The sequence below is a fragment of the Crocodylus porosus genome, unplaced genomic scaffold, assembly GCF_001723895.1.
Source record: "Crocodylus porosus isolate Cpor-Errol unplaced genomic scaffold, CroPor_comp1, whole genome shotgun sequence".
Classification (NCBI taxonomy): Eukaryota; Metazoa; Chordata; order Crocodylia; family Crocodylidae; genus Crocodylus; species Crocodylus porosus.
This window is the reverse complement of record NW_017728949.1, coordinates 13,323,940-13,344,622: the sequence shown is the minus strand read 5'-3', so window position 1 is coordinate 13,344,622 and position 20,683 is coordinate 13,323,940. Positions and strand designations below refer to the sequence as shown.

The 20,683-nt window shown below is 42.2% G+C and overlaps 1 protein-coding gene across 1 annotated transcript in view; it reads left to right on the top strand.

Moving 5' to 3' along the window:
* The window catches only part of LOC109322464 (aryl hydrocarbon receptor-like), a 115,254-nt gene extending 96,903 nt beyond the window's left edge, over window positions 1-18,351 (top strand). Inside the window, exons 7-12 of the mRNA XM_019553518.1 lie at window positions 2,164-2,306; window positions 3,457-3,659; window positions 5,115-5,224; window positions 6,019-6,160; window positions 9,099-11,151; window positions 15,752-18,351. Coding sequence (XP_019409063.1) covers window positions 2,164-2,306; window positions 3,457-3,659; window positions 5,115-5,224; window positions 6,019-6,160; window positions 9,099-11,151; window positions 15,752-15,832 — 2,732 coding nt within the window. The 3' untranslated portion in view covers window positions 15,833-18,351. The remainder of the gene's footprint in view (window positions 1-2,163; window positions 2,307-3,456; window positions 3,660-5,114; window positions 5,225-6,018; window positions 6,161-9,098; window positions 11,152-15,751) is intronic.
* Window positions 18,352-20,683: the final 2,332 nt, after the last annotated feature.

Sequence of the window (20,683 nt, the reverse complement as noted above, 5' to 3'; positions counted from 1 at the left end):
CCCTATAGCTCTTGGAAAAGTCAAGGTCAGGTTGATGGAATGACCCTGAGCTCTGGGTATAACTCAGTGCCCTCCAGGGTAGCAGGGATCTGTGTCCCAAGAAAGCCCTAGAAAAGTTATGATGTGCACTACCTTGAGATGCACAGTTTTTCTCAGTATAGTAGTGGTGAGAGCGCAGAACATGTCAGTCTTCACTCGTGGAATCACGTACACACCGTAAATGGGGTAGCAGCAGATGACCTTCAGGGACAAATAAACAATTTCCCCTCTGGCACTTCATGGAGGAAGGAGCAGAGCCACTGAAATAGAAACCTGTCTGTCCCTGTCCCTAATCATATGAAAACTTGGCAGAATGTCTGCTGACACATGAGCCCTGCCTGTTCTTAAGGAACCTTAAAGAAGACCCGCAGTCTTATTCTGTAACTAGCCAAGAATAGCCAGTAAAACCTGAGGGAGTTGGATAAAACCTGAGCTATCTGAATACATCTTTCAGAATAAACCTTCCAGCCAAAGGGAAGATGAGGTCAGGCAGGAACATCCAAGTTTGGTAACGTTAATTTTGCTCCTGTATGAGCTACCTCAAACATCTCAACAGCATGAAAAACAATCTTACCCCTAATTGTGAGTCTTCTAGGCTTGTGTAGGTCAGACTTGCAAGATTTAATCATCTGGTGCTTTTGTTTACTGTATGAAGTTCTTTTTTTTAACAAAAAGGAACAAATCTGTGCTATTTTTCTTTGGCGTCACTCTAGTCTCTGTGGTATGTGCCTGATGGATGGAATCACTGTCCCAAGCTTGTCTTTATTGCGGCTTTAAACAAACATGTTTAGTACAGCACTGATGATTTATTAGCAAATTCCTGTTTGAGATGCTAGCTAACCCTGCTAAGATACTTGCAGTACCCTCATTAGGAATCATGTGTAATCATGGCTGGTCAGTCTTTTTTTTTTCTTTAATGGGAAAAAATGCAAAACTATTATTGACTGCCAATTTCCTATGACAGATTTCACCCTAAAATTTGAAGTTGCTGAATTTAATAATATGCAAAATCTTAAGACAGATATTGAAGGAAAGAATAATAGAAGAAGTGAAAAAAACAGAAAATGGGACAAAACACAACATGGTTCTAGTCAAGGAAGTTTGTGTCAGATGAATTTAATACGCTTCTTGAACAAAATAGCTGACTTCTTAGGTAAGGGCAAGGCCTGGGGCCTAGTTTATGTAGTTATAAGCCAAGATTTTGATATTGTCCCTCATGGAAAAAATAGTGGCCGAGCTGTGAATAATGGGAATCAGTATTACAGCTGTGAGCTGGAGAAGGAGTTGATTCAAGGGAGAATATAGTAGGTCACATATTTTTGGCTTCTGTGGGCTTTTTTCTCTTTCCTCTGAAGTATTGGGCATTGACCACAGCTAAGGCTGGGAGTTCTGATGGGAGCGCACTGGTGTTCCTGCTGGTACCTAGAAACCTCCGAGGATCCAAGCTAGAGGGTCTGTTGCTCTTCTGCTCAGGGTCAACAATAACTGCCATATTGGAACTCAGAAAGGACCTTTTCCTGTAGGTCAGATTGACCATATACAAGGCAAAGCCTGTTTCTAGTCTTGGCAAGATTGGATTCTTACGATTTATCTTTGGCAGAAGTAGCAAGGGTTTTTTTTTTCTCCTATATCATATATTGGACCAACTGTATAGTTGGAAGCGATGATGATCAAGCTTTTAGTCATAAAGCGCCATTCATATGTTTTCACAGTCTTGTCACTTTAATATTAATTAGTATTAATATTAATTAGTATGACTATTTCAACAACACTTTTTAAGGATATTTAATTCTATTGTACACTGAAACAGTGCCTGAGGCTTTGCAGCAGATCAGCCCATTGAGAGCAAGTAACAGGCTCGGAAAAGAAGCCCTTGCAGTAGGCATCCCGGTAGAGCTTTGCAGCGGTGCTATCAGGAAGGTTCTGTTAACCTCTCAAGTGCTTGGGTGTCTTCTCTCAGCACCAGAGGTCTATGTGTGCCTGGCCCTTGAGTGTCTTCAGTCCTTCCCATGCCTGCCATCCCTGCATTAAGGACACAGCTTGACCTGGACTGTTCTGAATTTGTATAAACACATGTTCTTGTCCTTTGGGACTGTTTTGTTTTCTCCCCATGTGATTTCACAGCTATGCCCATGAGCCAGACCTTTGTAAACAGCAACACTACCACATATGATCCCCAGCACCTGCCTCCTGAAAACTCCTCCTTCTTGGAGAGAAGCTTCATCTGTCGGTTCCGCTGCTTATTGGACAACTCCTCAGGATTCCTGGTAATGCTTGCAAGCCATTTGTTCCCCTTCCATGCTTTCCCTCTTGAAGCCATGGTCCAAAGAGCAAGACTCCTGAGTAGAGGGATGTTTCTACTGTGGGCTGAAACAAACTTGTGGGAGTAGAAAGAGGAAGGTATATCTCTTTATTTGTGCTGCTCCATTGGAAATCAGCAGAACTCTGCCAGACTCTGAATCAGAGATGATCCTAGCAGGGTGCAGGGCCCGGGGCAAATCAGCCTGTGTGGGGCCCAGATGTGAAGAAGCCGGCGGCAGTGGTGGTTGTGGGGGGGAGGGAGGGAGTGATGGCCAGACATGAAGGCAGCAGCAGTGTGGAGTCACCAGCACCAGGTGGGCCTTGCAGGAGGGGCCACGGCCTCTCCGCCTGGCTCTGTAGGGCCCCCCAAAGTGCAGGGCCTGGGGCGATAGCCCTGATTTGCCCTCCCCTAGGGGTGGCCCTGCTTTGAAAGTTCTCTTGATGTTCTCCTTTTGGGATGAGAAATTGGAGACAAAGGATGGCTCTGTGGTAGGCTAGGGGCCCAGAAAACCCATGCTTAGTTCTCTGATTCCTACAGACTTTCTGTGGGCTGTTGAGCACATCACTTAGACTATGTCCACACTGTAGTTGGAGGCATGAACGCAGTGTGGGTAACCATATCTGATCTGATCTGAACCATATCTGATTTAGCTTTAGTCTAGTTAGTTTGGGTGCCCTAGGATGGGCTTCAGCCTGCTAGGGGTCAAAAACAGATACTTAGGTTGCCAGTATCTACTAAAGCAAAGCACATATCATTATGCTTTGACTGCTGTTGATACATGGGTTGGCTTAATTAAAGCTTGCGTGGGGGTGCTTACTCAGTCTGCATACATACCCCTAAAGCAGAGTGGGAACACCAAGGAAACAGAGTGGGAACAGTCTTCTCCCATAAGTCAAATTGGGGTAATAGCTTTGCCTGCCATCTGTTTAGCAGGGACCATTCCTTCCGTCCTCATGGAAATACTGTGCAGGTGGATTCTTTTATATCTGTTAAGGTGCTCACATGATTCACTGATGGGGACATTATGACACTTGGATAACTAGATTCATGTAGTGACTTTTCACATCATCACTGTGTGTCCTCCTCATCCCCATATTTTTTTTTCTCCCCAAAAGGCTTTGAATTTTCAGGGTCGCTTGAAATTCCTTCATGGGCAGCAAAAGAGAGCTGCAGATGGGTCCCTCATGCCTCCCCAGCTGGCTCTGTTTGCCATCGCAACTCCTCTCCAGCCTCTCTCAATCCTGGAGCTTCGAACCAAGACATTTATCTTCCAGACTAAACACAAGCTGGACTTTACTCCCACTGCCTGTGATTCAAGGTATGGTATAGCCCAGGGGCGGGCAATTATTTTGAGCAGAGGGCTGAGTTTTGGCAAGTCATTGAGGGCTTCACAACAGGCAGCCCAGGGCAGATAAATATTAATTTTCTAAAATTTTTAGGGGCCCTGCGGGCCAGATAGAAAGGCTTGGCAGGCCATATCTGGCCGCCAGGCTGCATTTTGCCCACCCCTGGTATAGCACTTCCATCAGCAAGGTTTTGCAGCGGCCGGCTGAAAAAACCCAACTCGGGTCTGAGAGAGGTTGGTGCTTCTGACCTGGCTGCAGTTTCTCTGTGCTGCCCAGCCATGGCATGGGCAAAGCTCCACCGAACCCCTTCCTTGTTGGAACACTGACAGTACCCTCCAGCTCTGCAGGTTGGATCCAGTGGCTCCAAAGTTTGCTGGTAAAAGCTGCTGTTATGGCTGTAGCAGAACGAGAGGAAACAGCAGATTATGACTCTGGCCAAGTAGAGGACAAAACAGAGAAAGAAAAACTTTGGTTATCTAAACTTTTGTTAGTACCAATAAATAACCAAGATTAAAGTTAGATACATTTAAAGGGATACCATCACCATAACAGCAGCATTCCCTCTAAGCTGTGTGGCGTGCACAGCTGTGGAGGTGTGCCTGGCAATGCGGCATGAGCACGCCTGCATGGCTGTGCACACTGTGCAGCTGAGAGGGAACGCTGCGTAACAGTCATGCTTTTGTTTCAAAAGATCATTTTCGCTATGATTCTTCACTGGAGTTTTCAGTGGAAGCCTGCCTTTTGCTGAAATTTAAGGGTTGCTGGGTCACCACCTTGAGCCACAGGTATTTACAGGCCAAACATACAATTCTCAATTACTGGGCTATTGTACCTTGCCTTTCCATGCACTAGACTGAATGGTACAAACTTTTAGCTCTCAGATCATCCAAAGGTACCTGTAAAAGGAGAGATTTAGGTAGAAAGTACTAAGCACAATCCTACTCAGGCTGTTCATTAATAGGAACATGGTGATAATTAGAGACATAGGAAATGTTTCAACAGAACACTTGGTTTTGTCAGAAGATGCTGGTTTATTAAAATTAAAACCTTCCACAGGAACATTTTGATTTTGATGCAGTTCTGAAGGCCTAGAGGCAGGTTTTGGACATCTGATAGACTGAGGTTGAGCTTACAAAAGCTTGTGCCAGCCACAGCAGACCTTCCTTGTAAGATCTTGAGATTTCCTTCAGTCTACCACAAAACAGAACCATTTTCAAAATCTTGGACTTTTTCTTGAAAAGGACAATCCTGCTCATCTTTTGCATTAGTTGTGGTTAATGCTACCAGCATTAGTCCATGTTATCAGATAAGCGACTAGGTTGGATTGAGCTCCAGTTGGTAGGCCGCTGCAATTTTGTTCCCTTGCATCTATCCTCAACTCTAAAGTTTCTGTTAACTCTGGTTTTGGGGGGGGTGTTTTTTGACAGAGGAAAGGTGGTGCTAGGGTACACAGAAACCGAACTCTGTATGAGAGGCTCTGGGTACCAGTTTGTCCATGCAGCAGACATGATGTACTGCGCAGAAAATCATGTGAGAAGTAAGTTTGGTGCTGCAATTGAACATCTAAATTCCTACTTGGTTAATATCATTGTACTGTTTTGTTTTGCTTGGGGCTTGTCTAAATGGGGAGATTTAGCATCAAAATGATGTTACTATCGTTATACCAGTATACCTCCCACATGTGGACAATTTTATTCTGGCATGAGTGCTTTTGGAGATAAATACAACTAGAAAAGGACACTCTTATCTTGCATGTAGGGATTTACAGTGATATAACTAGAGTAGTTTAATTATTTTCCATAAATTTATAACTACATGAAGACCAGTCCTTACTTCTGACTCACAGACTCCCATGCCCTTCTAGTCCAGAGATATCCATTGAGTTAAGCTGTGCAGTGCTTCTGTAGACAGATGTCCATAAGGAATATGACCCAAAGCAGAAATTGATTGTTTATAATGCTCGTTTGATTTTTATCATAGCTCCCTAGAAATCTTCAGGGCTTTCTTAGGCTTTCTGTAACCCTAACCCTAACCCTTCCAATGTTTACTTAATATTGGAGAGAATTCGCAGGCATGGAATAATCACAAACCTGAGTCAAATTCAAGGTTCATCTGGCCCCGTGTCCTGTCTCTGACAGTGACTGAAACCAGCTGCCTGAAAGGTACAAGTAAGTACCCTGCAATAGGCAGAAACGGATCATCTTCTTGCCAGAGAAATCCCCTTATCTGTGAGATGCAATAGCTGGGGGGGGGGGGGGGGCAGGCAGACTGAGGGACATTTGTTGACTATAAAAGTTTTGCTGAGCTTACACTTCCTTCTGTTTGTTGTAGTGATGAAAACTGGAGAAAGTGGAATAACTGTCTTTAGGCTACTGACTAAGAAAGCAGGCTGGGTCTGGGTCCAGGCAAATGCAAGGCTGGTGTATAAAGGGGGTCGTCCAGACTGCATCATTGCCAGACAGCGGGCCCTGTCGTAAGTATTCCTTTGAATAATGTGAGTGAAACCTTGGCCCCATTGAAGTCAGTAGCAAAACTTCAGTGGAGACAAGATAACACCCTGTAGCTCCCAATCCTATTTGCAAGGATAAAATCACCTGCCAATGCAGTGGAGTTAAAATAGCACATGGAATTAAAAATAGCAGATGGTCTCTAATTACTATGTTTCCAGGTTCCCCCAAGGAAAGGATTTAGATTTGGGTACCCTCCCTAAATCAGAGGCTGCAAAGAACTGTGGGCATACAACTTGAATGGCACTCAAAAACCAGCAAACACAAGTAGTGTTGTCACACAGAAAGGGATCACTATTGAATATGGAGATTTTTTTTGCTAGACTGCAGAATAGCATGTTCCTTCTTTCAGTAATGTTTTGCACATATTGTCACTCTCATCCTCTGTGTACTGGTGGGATCATGTCAGTAGGACTCAGATCCTGCCTACCACCAGCCTATATGGAGAATTGTCTCTTAATGTTTATTTCTTTGAATGTGGCATCAGTGCCTTGATTCTGATGTAGTAAGCGAGCTCTGTTTCTGCTGGAAGATGGGAGGCAGGTGGCAGTCTGAGAATTTTTTGCTTCCCTTCCTCTTTCTCAAGTTTGCAAGGCCAGACCTGCATAGGATGATGGGATGATAGGAGTGTAGGGGATGCAACAAAAGAAATGAAACACCATCTGCTTATCAGGCCTATATCAGGCCCACATCTCCTGGGATTGACTGGGGAGCTAGGACTATAAGAGCCAGAAGGAAAACCTAGAATATTTCAGGAACAATATGTTGCCAGTAAAACGTCTCCGGCTATGAAGTTCTTTCCTTTGGTAGACTGGAGCAGTCTCATTTCTGTCTAAGCACAGACCACCTTGATATGTACCTCTTTATATTATAGACCTCCTCCAAACAGGGGACAGTAATTCATCCCACTCTCCTTAAACTAGCAGAGGATCCTTAAAAATATAATCAAACCAACTCTGTACCCATTGAAATCAAGAGAGACTCCCACAGACTTCAGTAGGTACTGGATCAGGAATGGCTTTTGCGTGAGTGTGATGAGAGCAAGTGAGAAAATAGGTACCTGACTGGTGTCACCTCTGAGGGTTAAATCGTGGTTACCTCTGTATGCAATGCAGATGGATGCAGGAGAGCATGTAGATCCTGGAGAAAAAGGTAACTTTGTCCCCTATGAATATTCATTTTAATGAAACTGTAATATTACATTCTGAATATTCAGGTTTAATATTTTCCTAGTACCTGTATATTACAAAGCATTTCAGGTAAAAGGTTATTATTAGCTGCTGATAGGATGATGATAGTGGAGGTGACTCCAGTCCAATGAAATGCAGTGTTTGTACTATTTTCACAGGGTAATCTCACTGAATAAGTAGTCCCCTAGCACAGCTGGCAGCACAGATGTGGAAAGTCCATAATATGTACATTGGACTCATTCATTTTAGAGTGTGATTAACCTGTTTCCCCCAGTGGACTGTTTTGCAAGACATCAGTATAATTCCACAGAATTATTATATTATAATTCCACACAATTTCCAATGTAAAGAGGACCACAAGTCCTTGTAGACTGTTGCTTTTGAAGACTGGGTGGAGTAGGCATTGCCTCCTAGCACAGTACGCTAATCTGCTACTATCCTGTAGATTAGGGTTCTCATGCATTTCCTGCCAGCCTGCAGCTAAACAGAATTTAAGGGAAAGAGTGATACCAGAAGGATGAACAATCAAGTGCCAAGGTAGACAAAGATGGAGAAACATGTGGAAGAGAAAGAAAATGCAATGCAGGATTAGAGACAGAAAGGGGGAAATAATAGTTAAGTGCCTAAATACCTTTAAAAATATGAGTCTGAGTAAATTGGGAGCACAGGTCCTACTGAAAATCCTTGGCATATGTCCTCCTAACTCCCAGTGGTTGTTTTGAAACTGTCTCCCTATGTTAGGCATAATCACAATAAGTCTTATTCATAAATGCTAGGGATCTCAATAGCTCATTGAGTCTGACCCCCTGCCTAGGTAGGAAAGAGTGCTGGGGTCAGATGACCCCAGCCAGATGCCTATCCAGCTGTCAAAAGACTAGGGCTGTTGTTAGGAGTGGGATTTGAACCCACACTTCCATGGGAGACTGCAACCTGAACATAGTGTCTTAGACCATTCAGCTATCCTGACATCCTGTAAAAAAGGAAAGTCAGATGTATTGATGGATCAGCCAGTATGTTTAAATACACAGGGACAAAAGAGCAAGGTTTCCTGACTGCCAAAGAAACAGTGTAATAAGAAATGAGGGATGCCACTTTCAAAAGTACCCAAACTTTGCCTAATTGTGCCCCTACTTTTAAGTCAATAGTGATGTTCCTCAAAAGCAGCGGTGATTGTTCAACAGTGAGTACCTTTGACAATTCCACTGTATGAAAATACACTTTGGCTAAGGACAAAGTAGTCTGCATTAGACAGCTGGTTAGACTAGCGGATCCTAGCTGACTAGCTATGAACAAGCCGACTGATTTAGGTACAGTTGATTGTGCCTTAAGGCAGGGGCATGGACTAACTGTCCCTTCTAGCCTTATTTTCTATGATTCTAGCTGGTCCCTTCTGGCCTGTACTTAAATAAATCTAGAAGTCTGAATAAATTGCTTTTCAGACAGATTACTCAAGCTACGTTGAAACAAGCCCCAGCTCCTCAGTTCCATTTGTCAGAGTGGGTACAGTTCTTATTTCTGAGCAAGTGAGCCAGTTATACAACCTGTGCAATAAAGAGGAGAGTTTTAAATAAATCTCACCCCCTCCTAACACCAAAACAGAATGTTGGCTCTTGTCTCACACTCCGATTGCTGTGTTTCTTTGTCCAGTCCCACAGACTCCGTTGTACTTTTTCCACTTCTCAGGCTTTTTAACATTGCATTCCTGTACCTGCAGAAATGAAGAAGGAGAGGAGCATTTGCACAAGCGGAGTCTGCAGCTGCCTTTTAGCTTTGCCACAGGGGAAGCAGTCCTGTATGAGAATAACCTTCCAGGATTCCTGGACTCTTTCCAAGCAAAGACAGGGTCAAAAACAAAGAAAGATGCCCTCATGGAACAGGACTCAATAGATCCCAACTCTCTTCTAGGAGCCATGATGAAACAAGATGAATCCGTGTATGTCTCCCATGCCAATAATGTGCCACAACTCTCCTTGGCAGATATCCTTGATGTGGTAGAAGAGCCATGCCAGAATGAAAGAAACGAGGGAGACATCAAAGAAGAAAATAACCCATTCCTGGTCATCATTGAAACTCTCTTTGAGAAGAACAACAGTAATAGTAACATTTGCCAAACTCTGCAGAACCTGGATGTAGATGACCTGCAATTACAGCACTGGGAAGAAACCTTGCTCAACATGGATGTTGATGAGCCAGTGGCCCAGGACTTCCATAAGCATCTGGGCGATGAGGTGGCATCCTATGTGGAAGAGATGCTGTATAAGAAGGATAATGGAAAGAATATGGACTTCCCACAGTGCAGTGCAACTGCTTCATCTCAGGCCATTATTCAGCAAATTCCACTGCAACAAATTCAACAAAGTTCTCACCTGAGCACACTTCAGACTCCGCTCAGAAGTAATGTGACATGCAGTGAGCAAAGCACTCCTCCAGGGTATCTCCAGCGCTGCTGGGGGACTGAACCATCAATTTCTGCCTTACCTGTATTCCAGAATCCAATGCAGTTCTTACCACAAAGCACACTAGGCTCCGACCCTCAGGTTCCTGTAGTTGCTGCTACGCCCAAAAAATTCTTTTCTAGGCCAAAAAAACAAGCACCATTTGACCAACCAGATTTGCTGAGAGGGAATATTTCTTACCCCTTGGGTTCCATTAACCAGCCAACTGTTGGAGTTAATGAAATAAATCCTGTACAGGTATGTCAGCGAAAGGGTACTGTTCCAGTTCCCTTGAAAAATCTCATTCCTAAAAATCAGATGCAGCTGGACTTCAATCTGATTGGCTCAAATCATGCCATTCCCTTAAAAGTGAACCAACAAGACAGGCAGCAGCATGACCTGCTGGTGTCAATGAACTCAGTCATTGGTTTCCATCAGGATAATTCTCCAGGAAGTCACCCTTCAGATATTTGGAAGTCCCCTGTTCAGAATCAGGTGCAAATCAACCCAGTGCAGATGGAGCCACAAGCTCTACTGGCAGACGGCCAGCAGAATGTGTTTGGATCACGAGTCACCAATCCATGGATGTCATCATCACAGACCACCCATTACACAGGTCAGGGTGTGCAGGGGCTTGGTGTAACACAGCATAATGCAATACCTGCTCCTCTTCTGCAAAAATCAAGTCCAGTAGAGTCTGAGCAGTTGTGTGGAAGCCATTCCTTTCCAAAACAAGTAGCTTCACACAAACCTCACCCAATACCAAACTTTTATGATAAGGAGCAACGACAGATTCTTCAGACTGAACAGTTGTTAACAGAGCAACAACAGCTATTGCAAGCAGAGCTACACCACCAGGTGCACTGCAGGCCAGCCCAGATGCAAGACAATGGATTTCCACTGATCAGCTGCTTGGAATCAAAAATCCAGTCTCACTCTCAGGTGGGAATGCAGCAAATGGATGGTGTTTTTGAAGCTTCACTGAAGTTGTCATCAAATGGCACCTTACCTAGCAGTGTTGTGCAATCTCCATGGGAATATGCAAGTAGTGAGCCACCCTTTGAAAATGATGCTGAATTGGCTAAAGCAGCTCATACCACATGCCTTCTGCAGCAACCAAATACTGCGCCCTGCCGTGCTGGAAGCAACCCAGAAGGACTGTGTTATTACCAAAGGCCTACAGAAACTGTTTTGGGTTCCTTGATAACTTCTCCCTTGGTTGGTTTGAGAGCAAATTCCTACCCACATGAACCAAATTTGCCTCCCATGTCAATAACAGAAGGACAATTAAATGGGCAGCAGCAACTTTTCACTTGCAATATTCAGTTCAAGGTAAGGCAGGCTCATGTTAACCAGATTGTTTAAAATCAGCTAATTTTTTTTTTTTTTTTTTTTTTTTTTTACACCTTATCAGCAAGGTATAAAATCAGCTTGGACCTGAAATGGTCTAGCTGTGCATGTTCAGTGACAGTAGTTACATTTTGAAAAGTAGTTGGTAATTTTGACTTTCTTGTGTTTTGGGGCATCTGATTTGAACATAGAGAGGGACCCTTGGGGCTTCCTGAAAAATCAGGATCTGTTAGGGTCTGAAAATTGCCAACCAAGATAGAACTGGTGAGGAAATTTTCAATTTACATGGTTTTTGTTGGAAAATGCAGATTCATCAAATGTACAAATTTTACATGGAAACATACCAGCTTTGTCAAGAACATTTTCCAAGTTCCAGATAAAATTCTGGTGCAAATGATACCAAAATATGGAGTCCCTTGGGAAAGTTTAAATATCCCATGTTTAAATACTTTTTCTACTTGATTCAGACTAACTCACAAAGCCATAGGGTCACTGTTTTGATCTCTGGCCGGGTAAGTATTTGTGCAAAATGAAATTGCTTCAACAAAAAGGCTGAGAGAGACATTTTTAAAAGTCTGTCTCTAAGTCTTACTAACTGCTAAGCAATTGACTTAGTAATTAGTGTCCTCCTGCAATGTAAGAGTCTTAAATTCAAGTCCTGCTCTGGATCAGGGTGTCTCCTATGAGCCAGGTGAATGCCCTAACCTCTGAGTTATTCTAGGTGAGTCTCTCTCCCTCTCTCTCTCCCCCTTACTCTGTCTCTGGCTGCTCTGATTTCTTCTCTATTTATTTAGGACAGTACTTTCTTCATGTTTTCTCTATTGTTGTTAATGAGAATTTATCTCACTGAGGCTATTGCTATCTTTGTTTTCATTAAGTCATCTTCTCTTGCAGATACAAATTTGGAAACGTAGTTGGAACTCGTAAGGGTCTTGTTATGTCTTCTGTGTTTTAATGGTTGAGTCATTAGTTCATAGATTTAAATAGGAAATTACCACAGCTATATGCCACATTGCTGTTATACCTTTTTTACAGATGGAGGCTTAGGCTCAGAGGAACTGTAAGCAATCCGCTGAAAGTCATACAAAAATGTATAGAAAAGGGAACTAAACCTAAGCATAACCTGGTATCATAGCCATAATCATCTCCTTTGCCTTTGTAGGCTGTTAAGGAGGCTAATTTTATATCCCAGTAAAACATAGGCATTCTGAGCCTTGCTTCTGAATTTTATTGATACAGGCCACATACATTTTCTCTTCCTGTTTTTGGGACGATAACATTGTGAAATTTCATTTGGAGATGAGCTGAACAAAACAGCTCTAAGATTTATTTATATGAACAATTGTGTCATCGAGTTATAGACTAGCTCCACGTCTCCAGGAATAATCTCTCTTCCATTCCTAGTGTAACTTAACATTTTATTCCCTATTTGGTGGCCCTTGCGTACTTTGGAGTGTGTTACTGAATTGTGAAAACACACGTGGAGATTACTGACTCTGAAATTAATTTGGAGTCTGCCCATTTTTGTAGGTAGTTTAGTCTTCCTACTTATGTCTTATTTTATGCTCATCTGTAGTGAATTTAATCTGCCCGTATAATGCTCACAGTTTTATGAGAAAAAAGACCTAACAGCTTGAACGTATCCCCCATTTACACCTCTTCCACAGGAGTAAAAAATGAATGGCTATACAATGTAAAGCCATGCATTGGTATAAGTTAGTAACATCTGGTGTAGCAGTACCATGGGAAAGGCATCAGTAAAAACACAGTTTGGTGTTACCTGTCTCTAGTTATCCAGGATAGCTGACAACTCAAAGCAAGCAAGCTGTTATCTGCTTCCTGCCATCTTGTGGGAAAGCACTGTAATAGTCTTGTAAAGTTGCAGTTGTGGCAGATATGTTGGATAACTGATTATTGGTGTGTTCTGGATTCCAGTGAATTTTGAACTGTGTAAAAAAAACCCAAAAAACCAAAACAAACAAACAAACAAACAAACAAAAAAATTAAGATTATATCTGTATTGGCATGTTGTGTGGCCAGCCCTTAATGGACTTTTTCTCCCTAATCTTGCTTAATCAGAATAAATACCTATCCACCTACTTGCTCATCTTTGTGTTTTGTCATTAATATCAACATAATTTATTGAATGCCTCCACTCCTAAGACTGATCCTTGAGTACCCTAATCAGATCATAGGAAATTAGAGCTTGAAGGGAATCTCGTGAGATCATTTAGTCTAGTTCCCTGCTCAGGAAAGAATTATCTTCAGTCAAGTATCTAACCTGAAAATCTCTAGGGATGGAAGTTCCACATCTTCTCTAGGTAGCCTGTCCCAATGGCTGACCTCATAGTCACAAAATTATTCCTAATCTCCAACCTCTGCTACAGTTTGAGGCCATTGCTTCTAGTCATGTCCACGACAGCCACAGAGAAAAGCCCATCTTCATCCTCTTTATAATCATCATTCAGGTATTTAAAGATTTATCAAATCCTCCCCTCAGTTTTCTCTTCTCCAGACTAAATAACCCTAGTTCTTTCAGACTTTCCTCATGTGTCATGCTTCCCAAGGCTATAATAAGGATTTATATTTGTATACTGTGTATCTGCCATTTAAACAATCATTTAACCTACGTTGTAGTTTATAGTCAAGTTTTTTTTCTCTTCACCCTGTTTCCTTAAATAGCCCTTAGCAAGGAACATTTCAAAAGCTTTGTAAAAGCAATGACAATCATAGTCACTCAAGCTGAGACATGTATGTCTACATCAGTGGTTCCCAACAGAACCTGCCAGAGGTGCCACAATGCTGGTGCTGCTACTGCAGAGAGAAATTGCCCTGCATGGCTTGTTTTCAGAAGGTACCTTGGAGCCAAACTGAGAAGTGGCCACAGTGGAAAGGTGTGCCTACTTGTATTACGCTATGGGGGAAGGCTCATCACTGCTGCTGCAGCTCTTTCTGGTTGTGAGGTGCCTCCTGAAAACCAAGATGCGTGGGGCAGTTCTACCTGGTGTCAGTGGCACTCCTCTCCAGGTTGCCAGAGCGTTGGGTTGAGCGTTGTGTTGAAACTGCCCCTCCTACTTCAGTTTTGAGAAGGCACATCAGAACCGAGCCAGAATGAGCTGCAGCAGAAGCCGTGCGCCTGCTTGCATAATGTAATGCCACTTCTCAGGGCAGCTCTGACATACCTCCCAAAAATGAAGGCACCCAGAATTGTCCTATATGCCCTGTGCACCTCTGGTTCTGGGAGACACTGGGCAGGGAAGGGCTGTGGTAAGAGCACAAACTCCTTCCACAACTGGTTCCCTTTTTGCCTCAGCAGGAGATGCACAGAGCAGTTCCACCTGGCAGAGGCTGCAGTGGCAGTGGGGTAATGGATTCAATGCCTAAGATATTAATGAAATAATTATGTTTATATTATAATATGCATGATATATTTAAGTTATTTTTAAATGAGGTGTTCCTACATTTTGAAAAGATTTGGAGGGGTGTCTTGAGTCTAAAAAGGTTGAGAACCACTAGTCTGCATTGACCTGTAGAGCCAGACTTGAAGCATCCCAGGCTCCCATGAATCTTCTGTATTGTATCTTGTAATCTGCACCAAAGGGATCTGTATTATGCCACTTCTTTCTTGAGCATGGCTGTCAAGCTCCCTCCTGGAGCCCTTCTAGGGACCTGTCTGTAGATGCATAACAGACAGCCCCATCTAGGCTTTTTTCAATATAGACAGAGGACGCGTGGCACAAGGAGCCTGGAAGTCTGGAACAAGAGATTGTGGGATTTCTGTTGGCAGACTTCCTGTGCTCAAGGCCTACACTTCCAGGTAAGTTCCACACCCATTGTAGGTAGCAGTGGAGCAAGTTCACCCAGAAATTTAGCAGAGCCTTTTGGGGTTTGTCCGGACTGTTGCTGGAAGGTGATCTTACAGGTTTGCAGTCTTGGCTTGAACGGGGGAGAATGAGTTTATATGCCAGTCTGATTTTACCTGGCAATCACATCTAGGATAAATATGAAACCACCTGTCTCCTCTTAGAGCCTTTTGCAGCTACAAAGATAACTCATACTCACATATCTTTGTAATCTACTACTTTTCTTCAAATAATCTTACAAGTTACAAAAGCCCAATTTCTCGTGATAAAAGATATGCAAACTGTCCCTATCAAACCAAACGCCTCTCTACAATCAGCAGTTTAGCTTTCATTTTCTTCAAGGGCTATTTTCCCCAGTTCTATTATAGAAGAGAAATTATCTATACCATTACTGTAGCTTCTCAAACTGAAACATAGAGTTTTAGGGTACTTAACAAAAAAGCTTGGAAATCAGGTCTAAATCCAAACAGAAACGCATGAAGTCTCAGATTATAGATCTGATACAAATGGTATTCTCATCACATATATCCAGTCAAAGCCTGAGATCTAGATAGTAAATATCTTCTTTTACATCTGTAGCTTGAGGCCATAACTTCTCAAATACAGTTTAAACTTACCTTCTCCCCTTCCTCCATTCTGCTGAGATTCTGATGGGGGTTAATTTTACTTTTTTCCTTGCCTATGACTTGAACTTACTTCCCCTTTTTTCTGCTCACCAGTGTCACCAGAATGAAGAGAGTGCTCCCATGGAATTCACCCCTGCAGTTGCAAAGGACAGCATGTTTTTCCCAAAACACTGAGAGAGGATGAAGCAATAGAGCAAGATGACTTTGGACAGATGTGGCCTTCAAAAATGTTGTCCTTGCCATTTGCAAGACATTAACTTTCATGTAAATATTTCAGTATTTTTTATAATTATTTCTATTGGTGTTGTGCTTTCCGTGTGAACAAATACACATTTCTAAGATGCTCTTTTGTGGATGCCAAAGAGATGCACTTGAATGTTAATTACACTTATGCATTTTGTGCAAAAGAGTCTAAGTCTCTCTAATGCTGCCCTCTGTTCACCCTTCTGAATAAAACCAGTGAGAATTAAGAACCAGTACTCAGATTAAGTACTAATGCAACCAACTGACAATGCTGGAACAAGTCTTTGGAGTTGTAATAAGTTTTCCAGGACAGGCAATTGTGAAAACAGTGGAGGCATGTCAGAAAAATACCTGAGCTGGTGCAATAGGAATTAACTTGGGCAGCTGTGTGGTCTTATGCTTTGAACTCTGATGCACAGAGTTCTAATTTAATGAGGCAAGGGTATGGTATGAACAGCAAGGTAAGAATTATTTGTGCTTTACCTCTGGTCCATTTGGAAGACATGTTTGGTACCACCAGGATATGGAGTGCAGGCATTTTGAGTCCAGTCTGTGCTTGGTAAACCTGATGTTTACCACTCAAGTTAGTGACCACGAATGACAAAAGGACTGAGATCAACCCAACACTTCTAAGAGGGATAGTACCTATATCATACTGACTTATTTAACTTGTATATAAAGTATATATTGGGCATAAACCAGTAACCCTACAAGTAAGAAGGGCCAAGGCATATGGCAACTTGTCTTTTGTATTTTTTTGCTTTTCTATCAAAAGCCACAGGTGTCTGGCAGTAGAATGGGTCAGTGGCTGTCAGACATTCTGAACCAACAGACCTTTGTCAAACAATAAAACTTCTTATGAATTGCAGTGCACCCTTAACATTAAACTCATCAGGGGAAAGGGAGAAGGAACAGGCTGGTCCAATCTGGGTATTATATACCATGGCTTCATGTGCTACAGTTTGGGAACCACTGCAGTAACTGCCTGACATATTGTGTGCAATTGCAGTGACTTCTGTGCAGATGCACAAGGCATAGCTTAGTACAAAATTTGGTCCAAAGGACATGCAAAAAACACAGGATGAAGTCTTCATCTTCAAATAGGAGAATCTAGCAGAAGAATAACTGGGAGGATTTAGCCTGACATCTATTTCCTATTGTGTATCATCATATCTAATTCATAACAGTGGTGGGCTGGTGCCAGATTCTTGAATCTGATCAGAGTAATGGTTGACTTAGGGCATGTTTGCTCTACCAAAGTGGTGAGTCTAGAACTGTCTCTACTTGGTTGCTTGCTCTTGCTTAGCACATGCCAAAACATAAGAATTAGATAGTGTAGCAGGTTTAGCAAGTCCTTGATCACATGCCCAGGTTCTCCATTTTGCTCGTACTTTTTGGCATTTGCTCAGGCCCATTCTAAGCCACCTATATCCCAAATTTCCAGCCTTTGATGATTGCTGGCCAGGAGCAAATGAGTGTGATGTCCTTCTCAGCACCACTTTTCAGCTTGCCATAGAAGCAGCAGTGTAGCTGTGTCCTTGGAGATGTTGCTTTAAGTAGCAGCTTCAAAGCCCAACCTATTGATTCAGCATACATATAGAATTTGTAATGTTATTGTGTCATATAGAATGATAAATGTAGCAATGTGCCACTACATGGCAAAAGACCTTTGTATATGTTTCTGCACTTGATAGTTGTCTATCCCTAATTGCCTATAGGACATTTGGTTATGTGGCCTTAGCCCTTACATGGGCACTCTGAGGGGGGAAAAAAAACAAGCAAGTGGGATGCCTTACTTTATTTTTGTACCTTGTCCACTGGGATTTTGCACTCAACCCAATGACTCAGATGGTTCATGAAGCACAGTATGAAATCAGGGATTGAATTTTGTCTTTCTGATCTCTTACATGGTTAGGAATTATGTACTCCTCCTGAAAACACTTCCACTGATCTGCCAAAGTTGATTTGTTTTTCTACCCAGGCCATTTTCTAATTGTGAAATACAGAACCTTAAAAGCAAGAATTTTGCCAGGTTTAACAGTTTGGTCAATTTTTGTTATGCCATTTATTGTCTACTATTTCAAATGCATGGGTTCTCACAACCTTAAGCAGAAGACATCAATGCCTCTTCTACTGTTCCATCTCTCAGTGAAGTTTGAGATGTTGTTTGAGTCCCAGGCTGCATCTGTTCTTTTACTGGCCCCAATTCAGCAAATAATTTTTGCACATGCTTAAATAAAGTATGTGCTTTACATCCATCTCCTTGGACCTCTGTAGGAAGTTAAGCACACAGTTAAGAATGTGTTTAATATTAAGCATGTGCTTAATTCTATCCCTGTTGAGCAAAACATGTAGACCCTTTGCTGAATCAAGTCCTTTGAATTCACAAGGGGGGGCTATAATAGCCCATTTGCTATCATTTAAGTGAGAGCCGCTCTAATTAAAGTGCTGCAGCATCTCATCCCTGTGTTTCAAAATAGCAGTGGGGGTGCTTGAACTAAAACTCATTCAGTTAGCTTTAGTTCAAGCGCATCTGCCGGCATTTTGAAGCTCAGGGACGCTAATGCATGATATTAATAGAGTCTGGTCCGACACGCTGTAATTACAGTGCGTCAGAGCAGGCCTCCAGCATGTCTACAGGCACCCTCAGTGTCTTTCATGTTGGAATGACTTTCACTTTAGTAAATACCTTAGAGCAGCAGTGACCAACCTGCAGCACAAATGGCACAGGCAGCCCCTGTGTGGCATGTGGCAAATTGGGGAAGGGGACAGGCAGCACAGCAGCAGGCAGGCAGGAAGCAGAGCAGCAGATTGGGCAAAAGAAGAGGATATGGGGCACTTGGCAGAGGGTGGGGCTAATTTGTGGCGTGCCTGCCAAAAATGTTTGCTCCACTGCCTTGGAGCTTGGTCTTTCTGAGACTTGAAGGGCTCTCAATTCCCATTCAAATTGATGGCAAACCAGTGATACCAAAACAATGAAAACTGGTAGCCTTGTAAGTCCTTAATAAAGCCCCACCCCAACAAAAGAATAAGAAGAAACAGCATCAGGAATTCCATTGGTTCCAAACGCTTTGGGAGACAAAAACTGTTTTCTTTTTCATTCCAAATTAAAGACTCTACACACTATCAAAACTAAGCTGAAAGCTATAACTATTCCATACCCCAGCATAATGAAAAAGGGCTTCCATGATATTGTCTAGAGTGCAGAAGGCAGTGCCAAATGTATGTTCATATTTGAAAAGCAGCTCTGAGTTTATCATTTTCAAATTCATACTCCACTGGATTGTTAGAACTGTCTCCAAAGTCTAATTCATTTCCTGGTGCGAGTGCTTGCCTATCACTGGCATCAGTGAGACTGGCCTGAAGTTTCCTAAAGCACTCTGCTCCTTTGAAGCAAAACAGCCTTCAGTCTAACAAAGTGAAAGCTGACGGAGCTGCGACTGCTTTCTATAAATACTTTAGGGAGGTACGTGTCTGGGAGAGAGAAGAGTTATGTAAGCTGAAGGACAATATTGGCACAAGAACAGCTGGGGATAAACTAGCTGTTAATAACTTTAGACTGGAAGTTAGAAGATGGTCATGAACTGTCAGAGGAATGACATTATGGAAAAGTCTTCCAGTAGGCTAGTGGGAGCAACAAACCTAACCAGGTTTTAAGATGGCACTTGATCATTTCCTAAAGAGGATTATATGATGCGACTGCTTCCAGACTCAATTACATGGGTCTCTTCAAGTCCTTGTCCTCGTGCTTTTGGAAAACCTTCCCTCCCTTAGTACCCTGTGGCCTTGCTTACAGAAGTTGTACCATGAACTGTACTTGTATTGTGAAAATAGCATGATGCCTGCCACCTCCCAGTATGGATGCTGTTTAACTGGTATAATTCTCTAGCAGGCATAACTATTCCAAAACAAATGATATGTAAAGAGTAGATGTTAGCTATCTGTAGACTAAAAATAAGAAGACAAGAACTTATGTGTTACAACCAAGACAGCTACAATGTCAGAAATACAGGCGTATATACTGTTGATCAGAGTTCAGAGAAGAGAAGACTTTTTTTTGTATATCTAAAACCTCACTCTGTTACTTTATGTCTTTACATGTTTGTATATGTATATTATATATAAAAATTGTTGGCACATACTTCTACACTTAATGATTTCTTTGTATGCTGTATGTAGGTGGATGAATTTGGGGGTGGGAGAAGAGATTGTATTGAAAGCTAACTGCTATGTTATATATTAAAATGCTATTAGCTTTGTACTAATTGTGCCTTAAAAGTGTTTCTGAGAGAGGCATCAGAGAATTAATGGAGAGACTGATCTGTGGTTCAAGAGAGCTGCTTGTCCTGCTAATGTGCAGCAAATACATTTAAGAAGTCTTTTCTATATATTAAAGCATTACATGCTAATATATCTGTTATAAACACCATTAGAGTCAGAAAAATAGTTCTGTAAAACAGGCATTGGCTGGGAGTGTTGGGGGCAGCTCATTTGAGAAAGGTTAGCCAGTGGGGACTTTAATCCTACAACAGAGGTTTACAAGCTTTGTAGACTTGAGGCACCCCTTCATAACTTTTCAAAATTTAGTAGCACCCCATTTAAAAAATAATGTATTTATTACAGCATATAGAAAATAACATAACTGGAAGTATATTTTTAAACCAACTGGAAACAGCATGCATAAGTAATGAAACTATTATAATCTTATTATAATTAATGCAACACTTGATTCCAGGGGTGTCCTCACTGAGAATCACTGCTCTGGAAAGTACTGTTATGGCA